Source organism: Schistocerca nitens, chromosome 12, assembly GCF_023898315.1.
Source record: "Schistocerca nitens isolate TAMUIC-IGC-003100 chromosome 12, iqSchNite1.1, whole genome shotgun sequence".
NCBI lineage: Eukaryota > Metazoa > Arthropoda > Insecta > Orthoptera > Acrididae > Schistocerca > Schistocerca nitens.
The window spans coordinates 178,364,651-178,379,587 of NC_064625.1; the positions used below are offsets into that span (position 1 = coordinate 178,364,651).

The following is a 14,937-nucleotide window of genomic DNA, read 5'->3' on the forward strand; positions in this document are numbered from 1 at the left end:
CATGTTGGTAATATCTAAATCAACTTCCACTTCCATACTCTACAGACCCCTACGAAGTGCGTGGTAGAGGGTTTTTCCTGCAGTAGCACATACTGGACCGTCTCCCCAGCCACTTCGCTCCTGTGCGCCCTGTAATTAGTGTGACCTCGTCTTTGCCGGCCCTACGAGAGCAACAGCCAGGCGTCCGTCTTGTATTCTCAGATTCTTCGCTTCATACAGCTTCTTGGAATGTTGTGAGTAGGTATTCATCTTGAGGTGAATTCTCGACATGAAATCTCACTTTTTTTTTATCTCGTCTTTGATTTAAGAACAAAAATTTGAAAAGATTCAACCTTGAACAAACACGGGTTCTTCTCGTTTTACCGGCACGTATCTCGGCCATATTTCATTATCACCAGCGGGTTTCCTTTATTCTTCTGCAGAGTAAAGAGTAAAATATCGCATTGCGATACGCATATTTTTGGGAATGTGTTATTTTTGCTCAGAACGTTATAACAGACATGTAAACCATAGTAACACATGCCGTTGTTCATGTCGCTGCACGTCATCTGCAATACCGAGATACCAGCCAAACTGGAAATAGCAGACAGGGACATCAGCAACAGCATGTGCCATTAACGCATACATATTTCTTAGAACGTTTCGAATAAAAATGAAAAATTCCAAAATTTTACGTTTCCCCGTGTAACAATATATTCTTTCTAGAATCAAATTTTCACTCTACAGCGGAGAGTGCGCTGATATGAAACTTCCTGGCAGATTAAAACTCAAACTCGCGACCTTTGCCTTTCGCGGACAAGCGCTCTACTAACTGAGCTACCAAAGCACGACTCGCGCCCCGTCCTCACAGCTTTAATTCCGCCAGTATCTCGTCTCCTACCTTCCGAACTTCACAGAAGCTCTCCTGCGAACCTTGCAGAACTAGCACTCCTGAAAGAAAGGATATTGCTGAGACATGGCTTACCCACAGCCTGGGGGATGTTTCCAGAATGAAATTTTCACTCTACAGCCGAGTGTGCGCTGATATGAAACTTCCTGGCAGAGTAAAACTGTGTGCCGGACCGAGACTCGAACTCGGGACTTTTGCCTTTCGCGGCCAAGTGCTCTATCAACTTTTTTTTCTTTATGAAGAGGAAAAGAAAAATTTTTCGCATCCACCCATGCATCTTTCAAGTATGATGTCGCGCGCTGTGGTACATGTGTTGCTTCTGATTTCGTCACTAAGGTAACTTGCTTCGAGGAAAAAGTTCCTCACATACTGCAGACGGGCATTAATCCTTCTCACATCAATCGGTGCTTGCAGGCTATGGTGTATCACAGCCTCAAAGAGCTTTGCGATTATACATTGTGGAAGTTCTATGAGTATATGGAAAGTCCGTTTGAGGAACAGAGCAGACGCTTTATTTCGAATGCCCACCAAACCAAGGCCCCCGTGTCTGACATCCAGTATAACGGTAGTCGCACCAACACTGAATATGTCTCCTCGCCATAAATAATTGGTAACAATGGACATGATCCCTTTCGATACTACTTTGTGGATTGGAAATACCTGTGCAGTGAAATACGCTTTAGACAAAATGCAGTTCATGAATCTGACATTTTGCACCTGGTCCACAGTTCGATGGATGTTCTCCATTACAGCACCACGAACTTTTCTCCTAGCTTCCGTCCAGTTGAAAGCAGCCATCCTCATCGGACATGCCATTAAGGTTACTCCCAAAGTTTTATGTTTGTTGTCTTGTTTTGCCCATGCCAGTCGGAGGTGATCTAGGCCCCACAGATACAAAATTTTACTTCTGTTTTCATTGGTTGTCGCTTCCGACGCTAGACAATAGTTTTGGATTTCTTTTTCCAGTGTAACTGTCTCCTCCTTATTCCTTATTACAACACCCACGTGATCAGCATAAGCTCGTATGACGGTTTTCTCACCACTCAATGTTATGCCTGTTAATCTTGCGTGGACAGTGCGGAGAAAGGGCTCTAAAGATACGGAAAATAAAAACATAGATAAGGGACTGCCCTGTGGAACCCCTCGCCTTATCTGTATGGGTTTAGATGTTTGGCCATTGATTGCTAGTTTCGCTTTTATACCTGTTGCAATATTTCTTAGCATGTTGAGAATCTGAGGGTGGAAAGGCATTCTTGACAGCGTCGCAAAGAGGTATCTATGACTAACGCGGTCAAAAGCTTTGTTGAAATCTGTAAAGATTAAAGCACATTTTATACTTGCCACTGACGTAATTGCAATGACGTCTCTGTATGCAGATAGACTTTCGAATATCGTTCTGGTTGGAGAACAAGATTAATGATGACTGAATATTTTGTTGGAAAAGGCACGGAGTCTTTTGTTGATAATACGCGAAATTATTTTGTAATCAGAATTTAGTAGCGAAAGAGGCCGAAAATTGTTTAAGTTGGTTTTGCCATTACTCTTAGGAATCAGTACTATTTTACTTTCCTTAAACTCTGCAGGGACCGCTTCTCCGGTCAGGACCACATTCGCCATTGAAGTTATCTTGTCCCCAATTATAGACCAGTAGCGGGCATAAAAATCCACAGGGAGGCCACTAAGTCCCGGAGATTTTTTGAGAGGTGAGTTACGCACTGCCTCATGCACTTCATCTTTAGTAATAGGTGACAGGATGTCAGCGTTTTCTGTTCCCGACAACTGTGGACCTAAAATAGTGAGAAAGTCCTCGAGAGCTGCATCGTCCACTGTGGTAGGGGCGTATAAGTTGTCACAGTACCTGTGGATTTGGTCCAGTATTTCTTTCCGGCATGTGAGCCTTGTACCAGTATGCGTCTGGACTTCAGCAATAAAAGCTTGTCTGTTTTTAGCATGCCGCACCAAGTGATACAGAGAAGCAGTTTCATCAGCTACTACTAATGTGGCTTTCGATTTAATTTTTAGTCCCTCCATCTGTTGCTGTTTAATGCTTAATAACTTGGCTGTTAATTTTTTATATCATTCAGACGAATTACGTCATGTGCCTCTTGATATCTCTCAAAACTTTATAATAAAACTCCATTGTATTCCTCAACTCCCTGCGCCTCGCTACACTATACTGCATGACAACTTTCAGCAGCCTTGGTTTAGCCCTCCTAGTCCACCAGTCAATGACTGTTGGGTGCTTGTCTGCTGTGCGGAGGCACATAGTCCAGTTCTTCGTCAGTTAAAACAGATATATTCAAATTCCATTGCCCTCTGAACCGACAGGTTGGCTGTACACTTAAATTAAAGGAAGTTAAAAGTGTACTGTGATCACTAAAATACACGGGAACTGTTTCAACGTTTAATAAAAAATTTTCCAAATTCGGTGGCACGTAAATTCTATCTAGGCTGCTGCAGGAGTGGCTGGTTATATACGTCAACTCGACTGATGTCGGGTACTGAAGTTCCTATACATCTTTGAGTTGTAGATCACTTACTAACTTTTTTAACTATGGCGAGTAGTTGAAATTTGGTTGTTCATCTTTCTGGTTTAAAACACAGTTAATATGTCCACCTAATATAAGAGAACACGGATTTTCCTCAATAAATAAATTAGTTCATCTTGAAAAAACTGGCGATCGGTTTGAAACGAGACGCAAATTGCCAATGCCTGGCAAAGCAGCTCCATCTGAACCAGCTGCCTAGCAATCGTCCGGAAGGCGGCTGCACAGACTCGACATTTGGAGTCAGCGCCCGTCGCTCACACAGACACTCACACCTGCGCGTCTCGAGTGGGCCAAACCACACAGAGACGGACAGTGGCTGGGTGGAGGTGCGTCACACGAGTCGCGCGATTTCACCTCTTCTGAAATTATGGAGGTGGCGATGGGACCGACGGCCTATAGAGGATGCAGTTCAAGCCACTGGTGGTTCTATGCTGTCATAGGGGTGTTTCTGTCGCCGTGACTTGGATTCAGTCACTACGGTCAGTGTGATCCTGAACCAGCTCGTTTATTTCAACATTCTCGGTGACGAAGTGTTGCCCTATTCTCTGGACACTTGCGTTGTAGAAGATGACACACACAGTCGTGTTCCCAGGGCTGCGTGCATACACTCCCGGTTTCGCGAACACTCAGGCGCCCTGCAGCACCTCGAGGCGACCACTAGACAACCCGGTCTCAGAGCCGCAGACGTTGTACGGTACTGTCTGGAACAGCAGCTGAGACGTGGCAGCCGACATCCCCACACACTGGTAGCTCTGCGGGATCTGATGCAGCAGTGGGAGGCCTCGGGCAGATGCTGCGGATCTGAAGAAACTTTCCGAACTCTCTTCCCCGCCGAGTTGACGAAGTCTTCGAGGCTAGAGGCGGTAATACCGTGATGCCACTTCATGATCCTTGAAGCAAAAGTTGGCTTGAATGTGACTGTCTTACTATAAGTTAATGATTTACGGAAAGAATGGGAATCATGCACCAGCTAGTTGTACTTCACAAGTTTATTCGAATCCTTACCTAGGTTTAAACAGATATAAACCTTTCTTCCTTGGAAGAAGTAGTTATGTGTGTAAACTTATTGTGTGGAAAGAGAAAACAGGTCATAAAGCTCAGTCAACACTAAAATGACCCATATAAATGCTAAGGTATAGCCACATGGCTTAATGAACAGTAAAACAAGGTAAAAGTGTGAATAAACATCTGACGTGCCACTGGTTGGCTGTTCGATTCCTATGGCTTCCATAATTTTACTGTTGCTGACTGCTGCCTTGTTAGAAATTTTAATTACGTATATACAGCAAATGTTGTGGAGTATTACTGTAATCTGGTGGTGCAGGGTGTTGGCTCTATAATTGCTTCTTTCGAAAAGTAATTAATTTAGCCACTTGCAGTGTTTATTGTTCACTTTTGAACTAATTTACAACTAACAACGATATCGAGCTACAGCTGTTGTCATCTCAAACGACGCTATACTTTTATTGATTTTTGATAATACGGTTGGGAAATAGGAATATAAATTCAATTTTAGTAAGGCAAGCAGTCTCGATGAAAAGCTTTTATTGTTAGTTACCGCTTTCAGTCTTTGACTGTCATCATCAGATTATTTACTGTCTGCTGTAGCGATATGCGGAGACAGCGAGCGGAGAGAGACGTATGCCACGAGGCACATTCCATTGACTGCTCGGTGTAAAGTGTCAACAGAAGAGGCGGCGGCAGAAGGTATTAGCGCGCTTCCTCTTTGGGTCTCACAAATGTGCCCTTATTGACAGATAGTTAGTATCGCAAAATAGGAAAAGTAGGTGACAGCATTGAGAATAAATTTAAGGAAAGAATTAGTTGTACGGTTAGTAGTAATGGCATCGAGTGGTCTACATACCTCGGTGCACGGCGGGAGTCGATACAGTCGTCAGCGATCTGGCAGTCGAGCTTCTGGACGAGTTCCCAGGCTTCGTTATACGTGAGGCGGCGCAGCTGCGCCAGGGCGGCGGCGCACCCCCCTCCGTCCTCCGCTCCACCTGCTGGCGGCGGCGACAGTCCGGAGTCCCAGATGCGGTCTGTCAGGCGCTGCGCAGCTGACCACGCGAGGAGCGGCTGCTCCGAGCTGTCGCACGTTCTCATCTTCGCTGGCCAAACTGCAAAACGTTCTTCAGTCACCTCGAGGTCTGCACTCTGACTCACGAGCTTCCACGGGCTACTCATATGCACATCAGTACCAGCAGCTACTGAAAGTGAAACACTAAGAGAGCTGCAGCCAACGATAATGGACATGGCGTGAGGTGTGCTGCACACTTCTACAAACAAAAGGACAAGTCAGCTGACAGCACGGCGGCCACTGCTGCGGCTCCCCTTGACGAGGGAGCGGGAAGAGCTGCGCCGACAGTACAACACTGGACACTGTGCCGTCACTCCGTATGAGCCGAAGTTCTGACTGCAGCATAGGTGTGGACGATCCGTGCATCGAGGCCCTGAGCAGAGCGGAGAATGCCACGTTGCACTCTCGCCCATCTCACGGGGAGCCACTCGGTATACAATACGTAACTGGTTACACTGGTCGCAGCTGTTACATTTCTGAGTCCTTGAGACAGCTCGCTTGCGATATTTTCGACATCCTTTCAACAAAATAATTTAATGTCGCATGTCAGCCATGCTGTTCTGCCCCAGCTTGACAGAGTAAGCACCGCTACCACAGGAACGTGCGATGTACCTGGCTAGGCGCAGACAGTAATATTTAAGTGAAAATCACACTTATCGTTAACTCGTTTGATTGGCGAGATTGGGAATGAGACATATGGACCCGCTGGCAGTGCGGGGCTGGAGAGGAGACTCCAGGCTGGCCGAGAGGCAGCTGGGCTGCAGGCGGCAGGGCGCTCCAGACTGGAGCGGCAGCCGGTGGGAGCCTTTCCTGGTGACTTCAGATCTCCAGTCCAGGCTGGGCCGTGAATCACGACCCCGGGCATTCTGTACTCTCCTCTCCTGGAGCGCCGCATACTTAGCCTGTCTCATCACAGTCTACCTGCCAAGTACTGCGTCACAGTCAAATAACTGCAGCCAGAAAAGCTGGAATTCCCAATGATGTAATCGGCATACCACTCTCCTCTCGCTTTAGTCTCTGGGATCCGTCTCTGAGCTGTATTTTCCTCTTAGCTGTAGCAGTGTTTACCCAGGGTATCTCGTTAGGTCAGCAGCAGAGGCGCTGCCATTCGTTGTTCTGTACACTTCCGAGGCAGTAGTTGCACTTCTGTCCCTTTGTACTTGTGTGGGAACGTTCAGCGCTTACGCAGCAGGGAGAAAACAAATGTAATAGCTAAGTACTCATCAAATGTTGAGATCATTTTAGAAATAATCGAACTGAAATTGTCGACCGATATGCAAGTGCGGTTGACATACGGTTCCTCGCCGTAAATAAAGCAGCAATGAAGGCACTGAGTGGCAGAGCGTGGCTTTGCACTAAAAAGCGCTGATCTGTTCTCACCTGCCAGAAAGTTTGCGGCATGGTCTCTGGACACACAAAAAGTATCTCTAGATGAAACACCTTAAAGCTTCGAAGGGAACTATGAAATTCAGAGGCCGCCGCCTCAGCTCGAGTTAAGGCAAGCGTAAACAAGTCGAGGTAAGGCATCCTCCAGGTGTGTTAATGTAAATGGACGTAAAAGCAACATTTGCATTTCCTGCTTCACTTCTAAAAATAGCCCATTTTGTTTTCCGTGTTTGCTGTTAGCTAAGGGTAAAGGCACAAGCTGTACATGCGTTGGCATGTCAGATCTAACGCCATTCGACGACCCACATTTTGCCTACCGTGCTAACACAACACTGGCTGCAGATGCCAACAGGGGGTGGGACTGAAGGTATCAAATGCTGTCGACAGCACGAGGCTACGGAGCGTAGCTTAACTGCTTAGTTGACGAGTAAGTCACGATAGTGCTACAGTGCTAATGGTGTTGATACAAAGCAGAGCAATGGCAACGATAAACAAAGTAAACATTGCGTTATATCTTCAGTAACAGTAGCCGAAGTTGAGATTCCGTCAGAAAGAATCCCAAGAAATTTCGCTGAGTGAGAAAGAAGTGGCGGATGAAGGATTTGCCTTTCTGCAAATGAGTCAGTGGAATGTGTGGTGTCGTGCGAACAATGTACAAAAGGCGTATAGTGGTGGTGACACGTGCACGGCAATAGAAAGAAAGTGTTACTGAAACAGGTGTGGTGTAGTTCATCGACGCTGTCGGACAGGGAGCCCCAGTTCCCGTTTCCAGTGAAACGTACTGAAGGACAGTCGCTGTCCTAGGAGTTGGTACCAAACGTAATTTTGTATTTGGAAAATCATCCGTGGCATAGGAAAACAACAATTACGAATATACACTACTGGCCATTAAAATTGCTACACCAAGAAGAAATGCAGATGATAAACGGGTATTCATTGGACAAATAGATTAAAATGGTTCAAATGGCTCTGAGCACTATGGGACTCAACTGCTGAGGTCATTAGTCCCCTAGAATTTAGAACTAGTTAAACCTAACTAACCTAAGGACATCACAAACATCCATGCCCGAGGCAGGATTCGAACCTGCGACCGTAGCGGACTTGCGGTTCCAGACTGCAGCGCCTTTAACCGCACGGCCACTTCGGCCGGCCAAATAGATTATACTAGAAATGACAGTGATTACATTTTCACGGAATTTCTGTGCATAGATCCTGAGAAATCAGTACCCAGAACAACCACCTCTGGCCGTAATAACGGCCTTGATACGCCTGGGCATTGAGTCAAACAGAGCGTGGATGGCGTGTACAGGTACAGCTGCCCATGCAGTTCAACACGATACCACAGTTCATCAAGAGTAGTGACTGGCGGGATTGTGACGAGCCAGTTGCTCGGCTACCATTGACCAGACGTTTCGAATTGGTGAGAGATCTGGAGAATGTGCCGGCCAGGGCAGCAGTCGAACATTTTCTGTATCCAGAAAGACCCATATGGGACCAGCAACATACGGACGTGCATTATCCTGCTGAAATGTATGGTTTCACAGGGATCGAATGTAGAGCCACGGGTCGTAAGACACCTGAAATGTAACGTCCACTATTCGAAGTGCCTGTAACCAATGGCACCCCATACCATCACGCCGGGTGATACGCCAGTAAGGCGATGACGAATACACGCTTCCAGTGTGCGTTCACCGCAATGTCGCCAAACACGGATGCGACAATCATGATGCTGTAACCGAACCTGGATTCATCTGAAAAAATGACGTTTTGCCATTCGTGCACACAAGTTCGTCGTCGAGTACACCATCGCAGGCGCTCCTATCTGTGATGCAGCGTCAAGGGTAACCGCAGCCATGGTCTCCTAGCTGATAGTCCATGCTGCTGCAAACGTCGTCGATCTGTTCGTCCAGATGGTTGTTGTATTGGAAACGTCCCCACCTGTTGACTCAGGGATCGAGACGTGGCTGCACGATCCGTTACAGCCATGCCTGTCATCTCGACTGCTAGTGATACGAGGCCGTTGGGATCCAGCACGACGTTCCGTATAACCCTCCGGAACCCACCGATTCCATATTCTGCTAACAGTCATTGGACTTCTACCAACGCGAGCAGCAATGTCGCGATACGATAAACCGCAATCGCGATAGGCTACAATCCGACCTTTATCCAAGTTGGAAGCGTTATGGTAGGCATTTCTCCTTCTTACACGAGGCATCACAACAACATTTCATCAGGCAACGCCGGTCAACTGCTGTTTGTGTATGAGAAATCCGTTGGAATCTTTCCTAATGTCAGCACGTTGTAGGTGTCGGCACCGGCGTCAACCTTGTGTGTATGCTGTGAAAAGTTAATCATTTGCATATCACAGCATCCTCTTCCTGTCGGTTAAATTTCGCGTCTGTAGCACGCCATCTTCGCGGCGTAGCAATTTTAATGGCCAGTAGTGTATTTTGAAGAAGTTCGCAGAAATAGGACCGTTAGTGCATAAGAAAAACTACGGTTATTGAACAGACAAGACGCGCTTGTCACAAAAACTGATGTTTTCGCGTTTCAAGGATGCTCGATACAATTTACGGGATGTAGATGCTGGTGACGTACTACGTTATCCACATCAAACTGCGCGCGACATACATATAGTGATTTCAAGAGAAGCAGTGGATGCTTGCTTAACGTCAAACTGTGCTACAGAACTGTAGGACAATGAAATTTCAAACGAAGCTTGACGATGCACAGCATACTACGGAATCGGCCCAGAAATTTGTAGGGGCGGTATTCAAACTTATCCTATCGTTGAGTAAGGAATTTGTTTTCAACTGCAACCAATCTGCATTTGAAGAGGAAACACATATGAAAGGGACCCTGGAAATTAAAGGTATCAAGAGAATTCTATCAAGATCATGGAATATCAATTCGTATACAATTAACTGACTCTTTAACCGGATGGTAAATATGCTGGAACGCTATTCATTGCTCTGCAGGAACTAAGAGGTGCTTTGCGCCCCTTGATTCTCTCTCATGTGAGTGACTTTGGCAAGGGCAGTAGGGGATATTTACATCATAGCAAGCAAGAGTCTGAGGACGGGCGTTAGATAACTGCAACTATGGTATGAACACTGCATTTGGCTAATAGCTCGTCAAAATAAGTTGCTTTTGTTTCATTCGTCGCCTACGTATAAAAGTCATACTGCTAAAGAACAAACTATCGCCCCTGGAAAGTGTGTGACATTGCAGTTCATACCACCTGGAACCACCAGATGAATTCAACCTCCACATGTTTGTCTTTTCTGTGCGTATAAAACATATTATTGTACTATCTGCAGCAACGCCTTAAAGGATAGCCAGTTTCACGATAAGCTCCACGACAGGCTGTTTCGCATTCGGTTGCACGCCATCACTTTCCATTAGTTCTCGTCACCCTGTTACTCCAATGTGATTTCTGTATGCATTCTTCAAGAGTGGATGCCTTGCACGCTTCGTAGTTGCCAAGGAGCTCGTCTTTTATCTCGATGGTGCGAACCTTTGTGATCATTGAGACGCGCCATTTTTATTCGGTTTTCATGGTACAAGTTAATGGTTTGTTTCTAACATTTCTTGGATGTCGACGATGTCCATTTTGTGAGGTGTAATACATGCATCCCACAGAAGGTTGATCTCTGCGCATCCCAGACTCTCGTTTTCTGTGGACATGGTGCGTCATCACCAGTTAATATTTTTCTGGTCACGATTTTCACTTTCGAGTAAGCCTTACTAAAGACAGTTCCTGCGACGTCGCACTTAACAGTTTCCTTGTAAGTCATCTAACAGAGAAGTTTAAGAAGCGTGGGGAATCTATTGGACATAAGAATGCTATTTTTAGCATTATCAGTCGTTGGAAAAACACAAATTATGCAACATCTTAGCTTTCAGGCAAAATACAGAAAGACAGAACGGCGATATAAGACAAACTCGCTATGTTCTTTCCAAGATAAAGTTCTGCAGTGGGTCTGAACTTGCGCTACGTGTACATCATGAAACAGTACAATCTAACAGTCCTAGAATACTTAGGGAACGGGTAAACCTCACTTCCGCGTCAGCTGCGGATGCGAAAGAGCACGGGAACAAGTCTGCTGTCTTTTAGGTGCACCCAGTGGTATGCAGAAGAATTTATTGGACTGTACGCTACATGTGTGTCAGGACGAAGATAATGCAGAACTAGCGAAGACATTTTTGTGTCTCTGTTAGCGGATGAAACATCTGATGTAGCTTCTAAATTTCAGTTACTGGTAGTATTTCGTTTTCTGTTATCTGCTGAAGAGCCGGTTGAAAGATTTTGCATGTTTTCAAATCAATCGCTTATCAGTGCTACCTCCTTGGCTGATTCAATTAAAGATGTACTCGCCCATATTGTCCAAGAAACGAAAGAAAACGTAATATCTCAAATTTGTGATGGCGCCAGCGTCATGCGTGACCGTCATACAGAAATCCAATCAACTGTAATATAAGGGCATAATTTCGTGTATTACGTACATTGTTATGAACACTCACTGAACTTAATTTTTGCCCAAGCGACAAGTCGAAACAAAAAAATGAAACCGTTTTTCAGAACTACTGCGGAGGTAGCAATACTTTTCTGTCATTCACCTCGAAAAGTGGCTGTTCCAGATGCAGTTGTGAAACAAAAAATCCCACATGGATCAGCCATTACATGGAACTTTAAATCGTGAAAAGTGCTCACAGTTAATGTGAATAGAGAGGACACTCCAGAATGTCTTAAACACATTGAAGATACCAGCAGCCAGACAACAAATGTAAATCAAACATGTCGTCTAAGGATAAAACTCTATAACACAAAAATTTCCTTTCGGTTAGGGATATCTTATAAAAATAACTAGCTGACAAACCCAGCAATGTATAGCTATTCATTTGGCAATTTTCCATGAGAAATGAAAACAAAAATTGAACTGCGTTTTTCTGTAATATCGAAAAAAATTCATTTATATGTATTCATGAAAACACTTAAAATTACGAAACGAAATATGCATAATTTCCAGAAGTGTAAGCACAGCTTATTTTCATGTCTGGACCGCGATTCTGTAAACGTCTGCACAGACTCTTCACAGCCCTACAGGTGGCTGTTTTCGCCTACAGCCGTTTGCGCTTCGCAGCTGAAAGATGATGAAAGCTCTGCCAGGTATCGGGGATTTCTCTTAAGTGGACTCGACTCTATGTGTGTCTCAGCTCTAACGAATAAATGTATTAAAAATTCATACATGACGCCACATCTCCTGATCCTTGCGTCATACAATGACACGACTTTGCAGGTACATTCGCTGGTGTATGACGGTACTGTGTGCAGAATGTGCTGCGAACAGAGGTGGTAGGGAAGAAGCAGTCATTTAGACGTCATCCATTATGAGGCAATCTGTCGTGCATCTCACTGTTTACGACGTTATGTGTCCTGAACTATGATAGATGAGTAGTTATTACCCCCACAGCAATTCATTTTTGGTGGTAAGAGATGTGTGTAGGAAGTTTGATTGAAATCGGTTCAGGAGGGGATGTGGTACATCTGCAAACCACACACACACACACACACACACACACACACACACACACACACACACACACACACACACATCCATTTTTATAATATGTATGTATGCCCTACGTGAACATCTAGTACAGCCAATTTCAAAAATATACCACTGGTCGCGTCTCAATAAAGCAAGCAGCAGCATCATTCCGAAACGAAATTTTTAAAATTAGAGACAATGTTAATGATATCACAGAAGAAACAGAGGTTTGAATTCTGCAGCCACTTGTTGCCCCCTATTATTTACTCAAACAGCGCTTCTTTCTTTCATTGAAAAATTAGTGTCCTGAAAATGTGCCATCTGCTGTTACGCAGTCCTATCAATTTTTTAAGTAAAGCTGAGTTAAAAACAGAGCTACAGACCATTTATTCTCGAAACAGGTTTCAAGAAAAAAAAACGCAGGAGCCCTTATAAAGTTTGTCATTGAAAATATTCTGCAAGAACCTTTTGGCGACGTCAGGAATCTGCTGAAATCAGCGGCTGCTGTCCCATGAGAAGCTGTGAAGCAGAGACGTGTTTCCGCACGTTGTCGCGGATCAAACAGTTTCTTAGAAGTACCGGAGATGAAGATAGGCTGTCTCATCTTGCCATGCTATCTATTGCAAAGAAAACGATTCACAGGTTTCCAAATTTCAATGACAGAGTCATAGATCCATCACGAAAAAGGAAAGGAGGATGGTCTTTTTCTATACGTCTACAGGCGATTCAACCCTACGAACGTTGTCAGGCTCATTGTAAGGTAATTTTAGAATTACAAAAATATTTTACTTAATTTAGGAAATTAAACACTACAGTGAAGGAAGTGAACTCCGTCGCAGCCACTTCAGGCATCAGCCACCGATGTCTGTGCTGTACCGCTAAGGATACGTCCTCTGCACCGCGATGACACAACGGCGAATGTTAATTTCTGAAGCGCAGAATGCAGCCCACCGTTTTCTCTTATCACTCGGAACTTTCCACTCCTCACTGTGCTTAGCAACGATCGAAATTTTGTTCTTAGTTTGTATTTCATTTTCTTTCTTATCGATGTATCGCTGTACGTTAAGTAGTTAAGATCCGTTTGACATCACTATATTCATTGTGAATTGTTTTTTATTGTAATATCAATGTCCACGATTATGTAGAATACAGAACTATGGAAAATACGTAAAGGGTGCTATTATGACGAGGTACAGCAGAAATTATGCAAGAAGGTGCTTTGGTTTTAAAGAATCTACTCGTTGTATTTCGCAACATCTTACTTCTATCTATTCTCACACATATTAAAAACGTTTTGGGCTCAATTCGCAAATATAGATGCTTAATTTACCGTCTTTCCAAATCGTACTTTACGATATTTTTCACATGCAAAAGGTTATTGCAAAGTACATTGACCGAAAAGGGTGAAAATGAAGTGCAATTTGTCCCCAAGGCGGTCCTTCACTGTCAGGGAGAAAACGTATAACCTTTGATAAGAGCATATGAAAGCCAAGGCGCCTGTGCGTGAGTGAAAACTGCACTGTGCATAACGTCTTGTCAGTCTGTACTGCACGAAAAAGCACTTACCTTCATCAATACAGTAGTTCCATCGCACCAAATCTTCAACGCGCCTGAATTTAGAGATTCTCCCAGACTCAGTAACGTTGTTGAGGTGCCAGCAGACGCTATCCAGCACCGAGTAGGTCCCGTTTGCTACAAGCAGAGCTGCCATTGTGGCAATTACGCCCGCCGGCTGCATTGTCCGCTGTCGACGCTGGGGAGCAAACAGAAGCAGTGCGCGTCGCAGGGAGCGCGCGCTCCATATGACGGCGGGCGCAGCGGAAGTCTGCCGCAGGACGGCCAAACCACGGGAAGCGTGGCGTGACGCCTCTCGTCCGGATGACCGCCGTATTCCTGTTTGCCTGGTGAGAGTTCGCAAAAGTCGTCGAGTAAAACAAAAGTGGTAGCTGCCCTTCCCAAAGGAAGTGTTGAAGGAACTCTGCTGTTCCTAATCTATAAAAACGATTTAGGAGGCAATCTGAGCAGCCATTGTTTGCAGATGATGCTCTCTTTTACCATCTAGTAAAGTCATCAGAAGGTCAAAGCAATAGCAAAATGATTTAGAGAATTTATCGGTGCGGTACGCAAAGAGGCAGTTGAACATTAATTTTTTTTAATTAAATTTGTGGTAAGAGCTTACGCGATCAAACTGCTGATGTCATCGGTCCCTAAGTTTACAAACTACTTAACCCAACTTAAACTAACTTATGATAAGGACAACACACACACCCATGCCCGAGGGAGGACTCGAACCTCCGACAGGGGGAGCCGCGCGAACCGTGACAAGATGCCACAGACCGTGCAGCAACCTCGCGCGGCAGTGGCAGCTGATTCTAAACAATGAAAAGTCTTGTGTCACCCACATACGAACTAGAAGGACTCCGTTATTTTCTTTTGCTCGATGAGTCACACAAATTCAGAGGGAGCCATTTCAGCTAATGC

The 14,937-nt window shown here is 44.9% G+C and overlaps 1 protein-coding gene across 4 annotated transcripts in view; it reads right to left on the minus strand.

Moving 5' to 3' along the window:
• LOC126215242 (uncharacterized) overlaps positions 1–14,216 on the minus strand; it is an 80,399-nt gene extending 66,183 nt beyond the window's left edge. For 3 of the 4 annotated variants that reach the window (XM_049941908.1, XM_049941907.1, XM_049941904.1), the window contains exons 1-2: positions 14,023–14,216; positions 5,303–5,558 (exon numbers count right to left, since the gene is read on the minus strand). In XM_049941908.1, coding sequence (XP_049797865.1) covers positions 5,303–5,558; positions 14,023–14,194 — 428 coding nt within the window. In that variant the 5' untranslated portion in view covers positions 14,195–14,216. The remainder of the gene's footprint in view (positions 1–5,302; positions 5,559–14,022) is intronic. The other variant, XM_049941906.1, reaches the window with a different exon arrangement.
• Between the last annotated feature and the right edge of the window lie 721 nt (positions 14,217–14,937).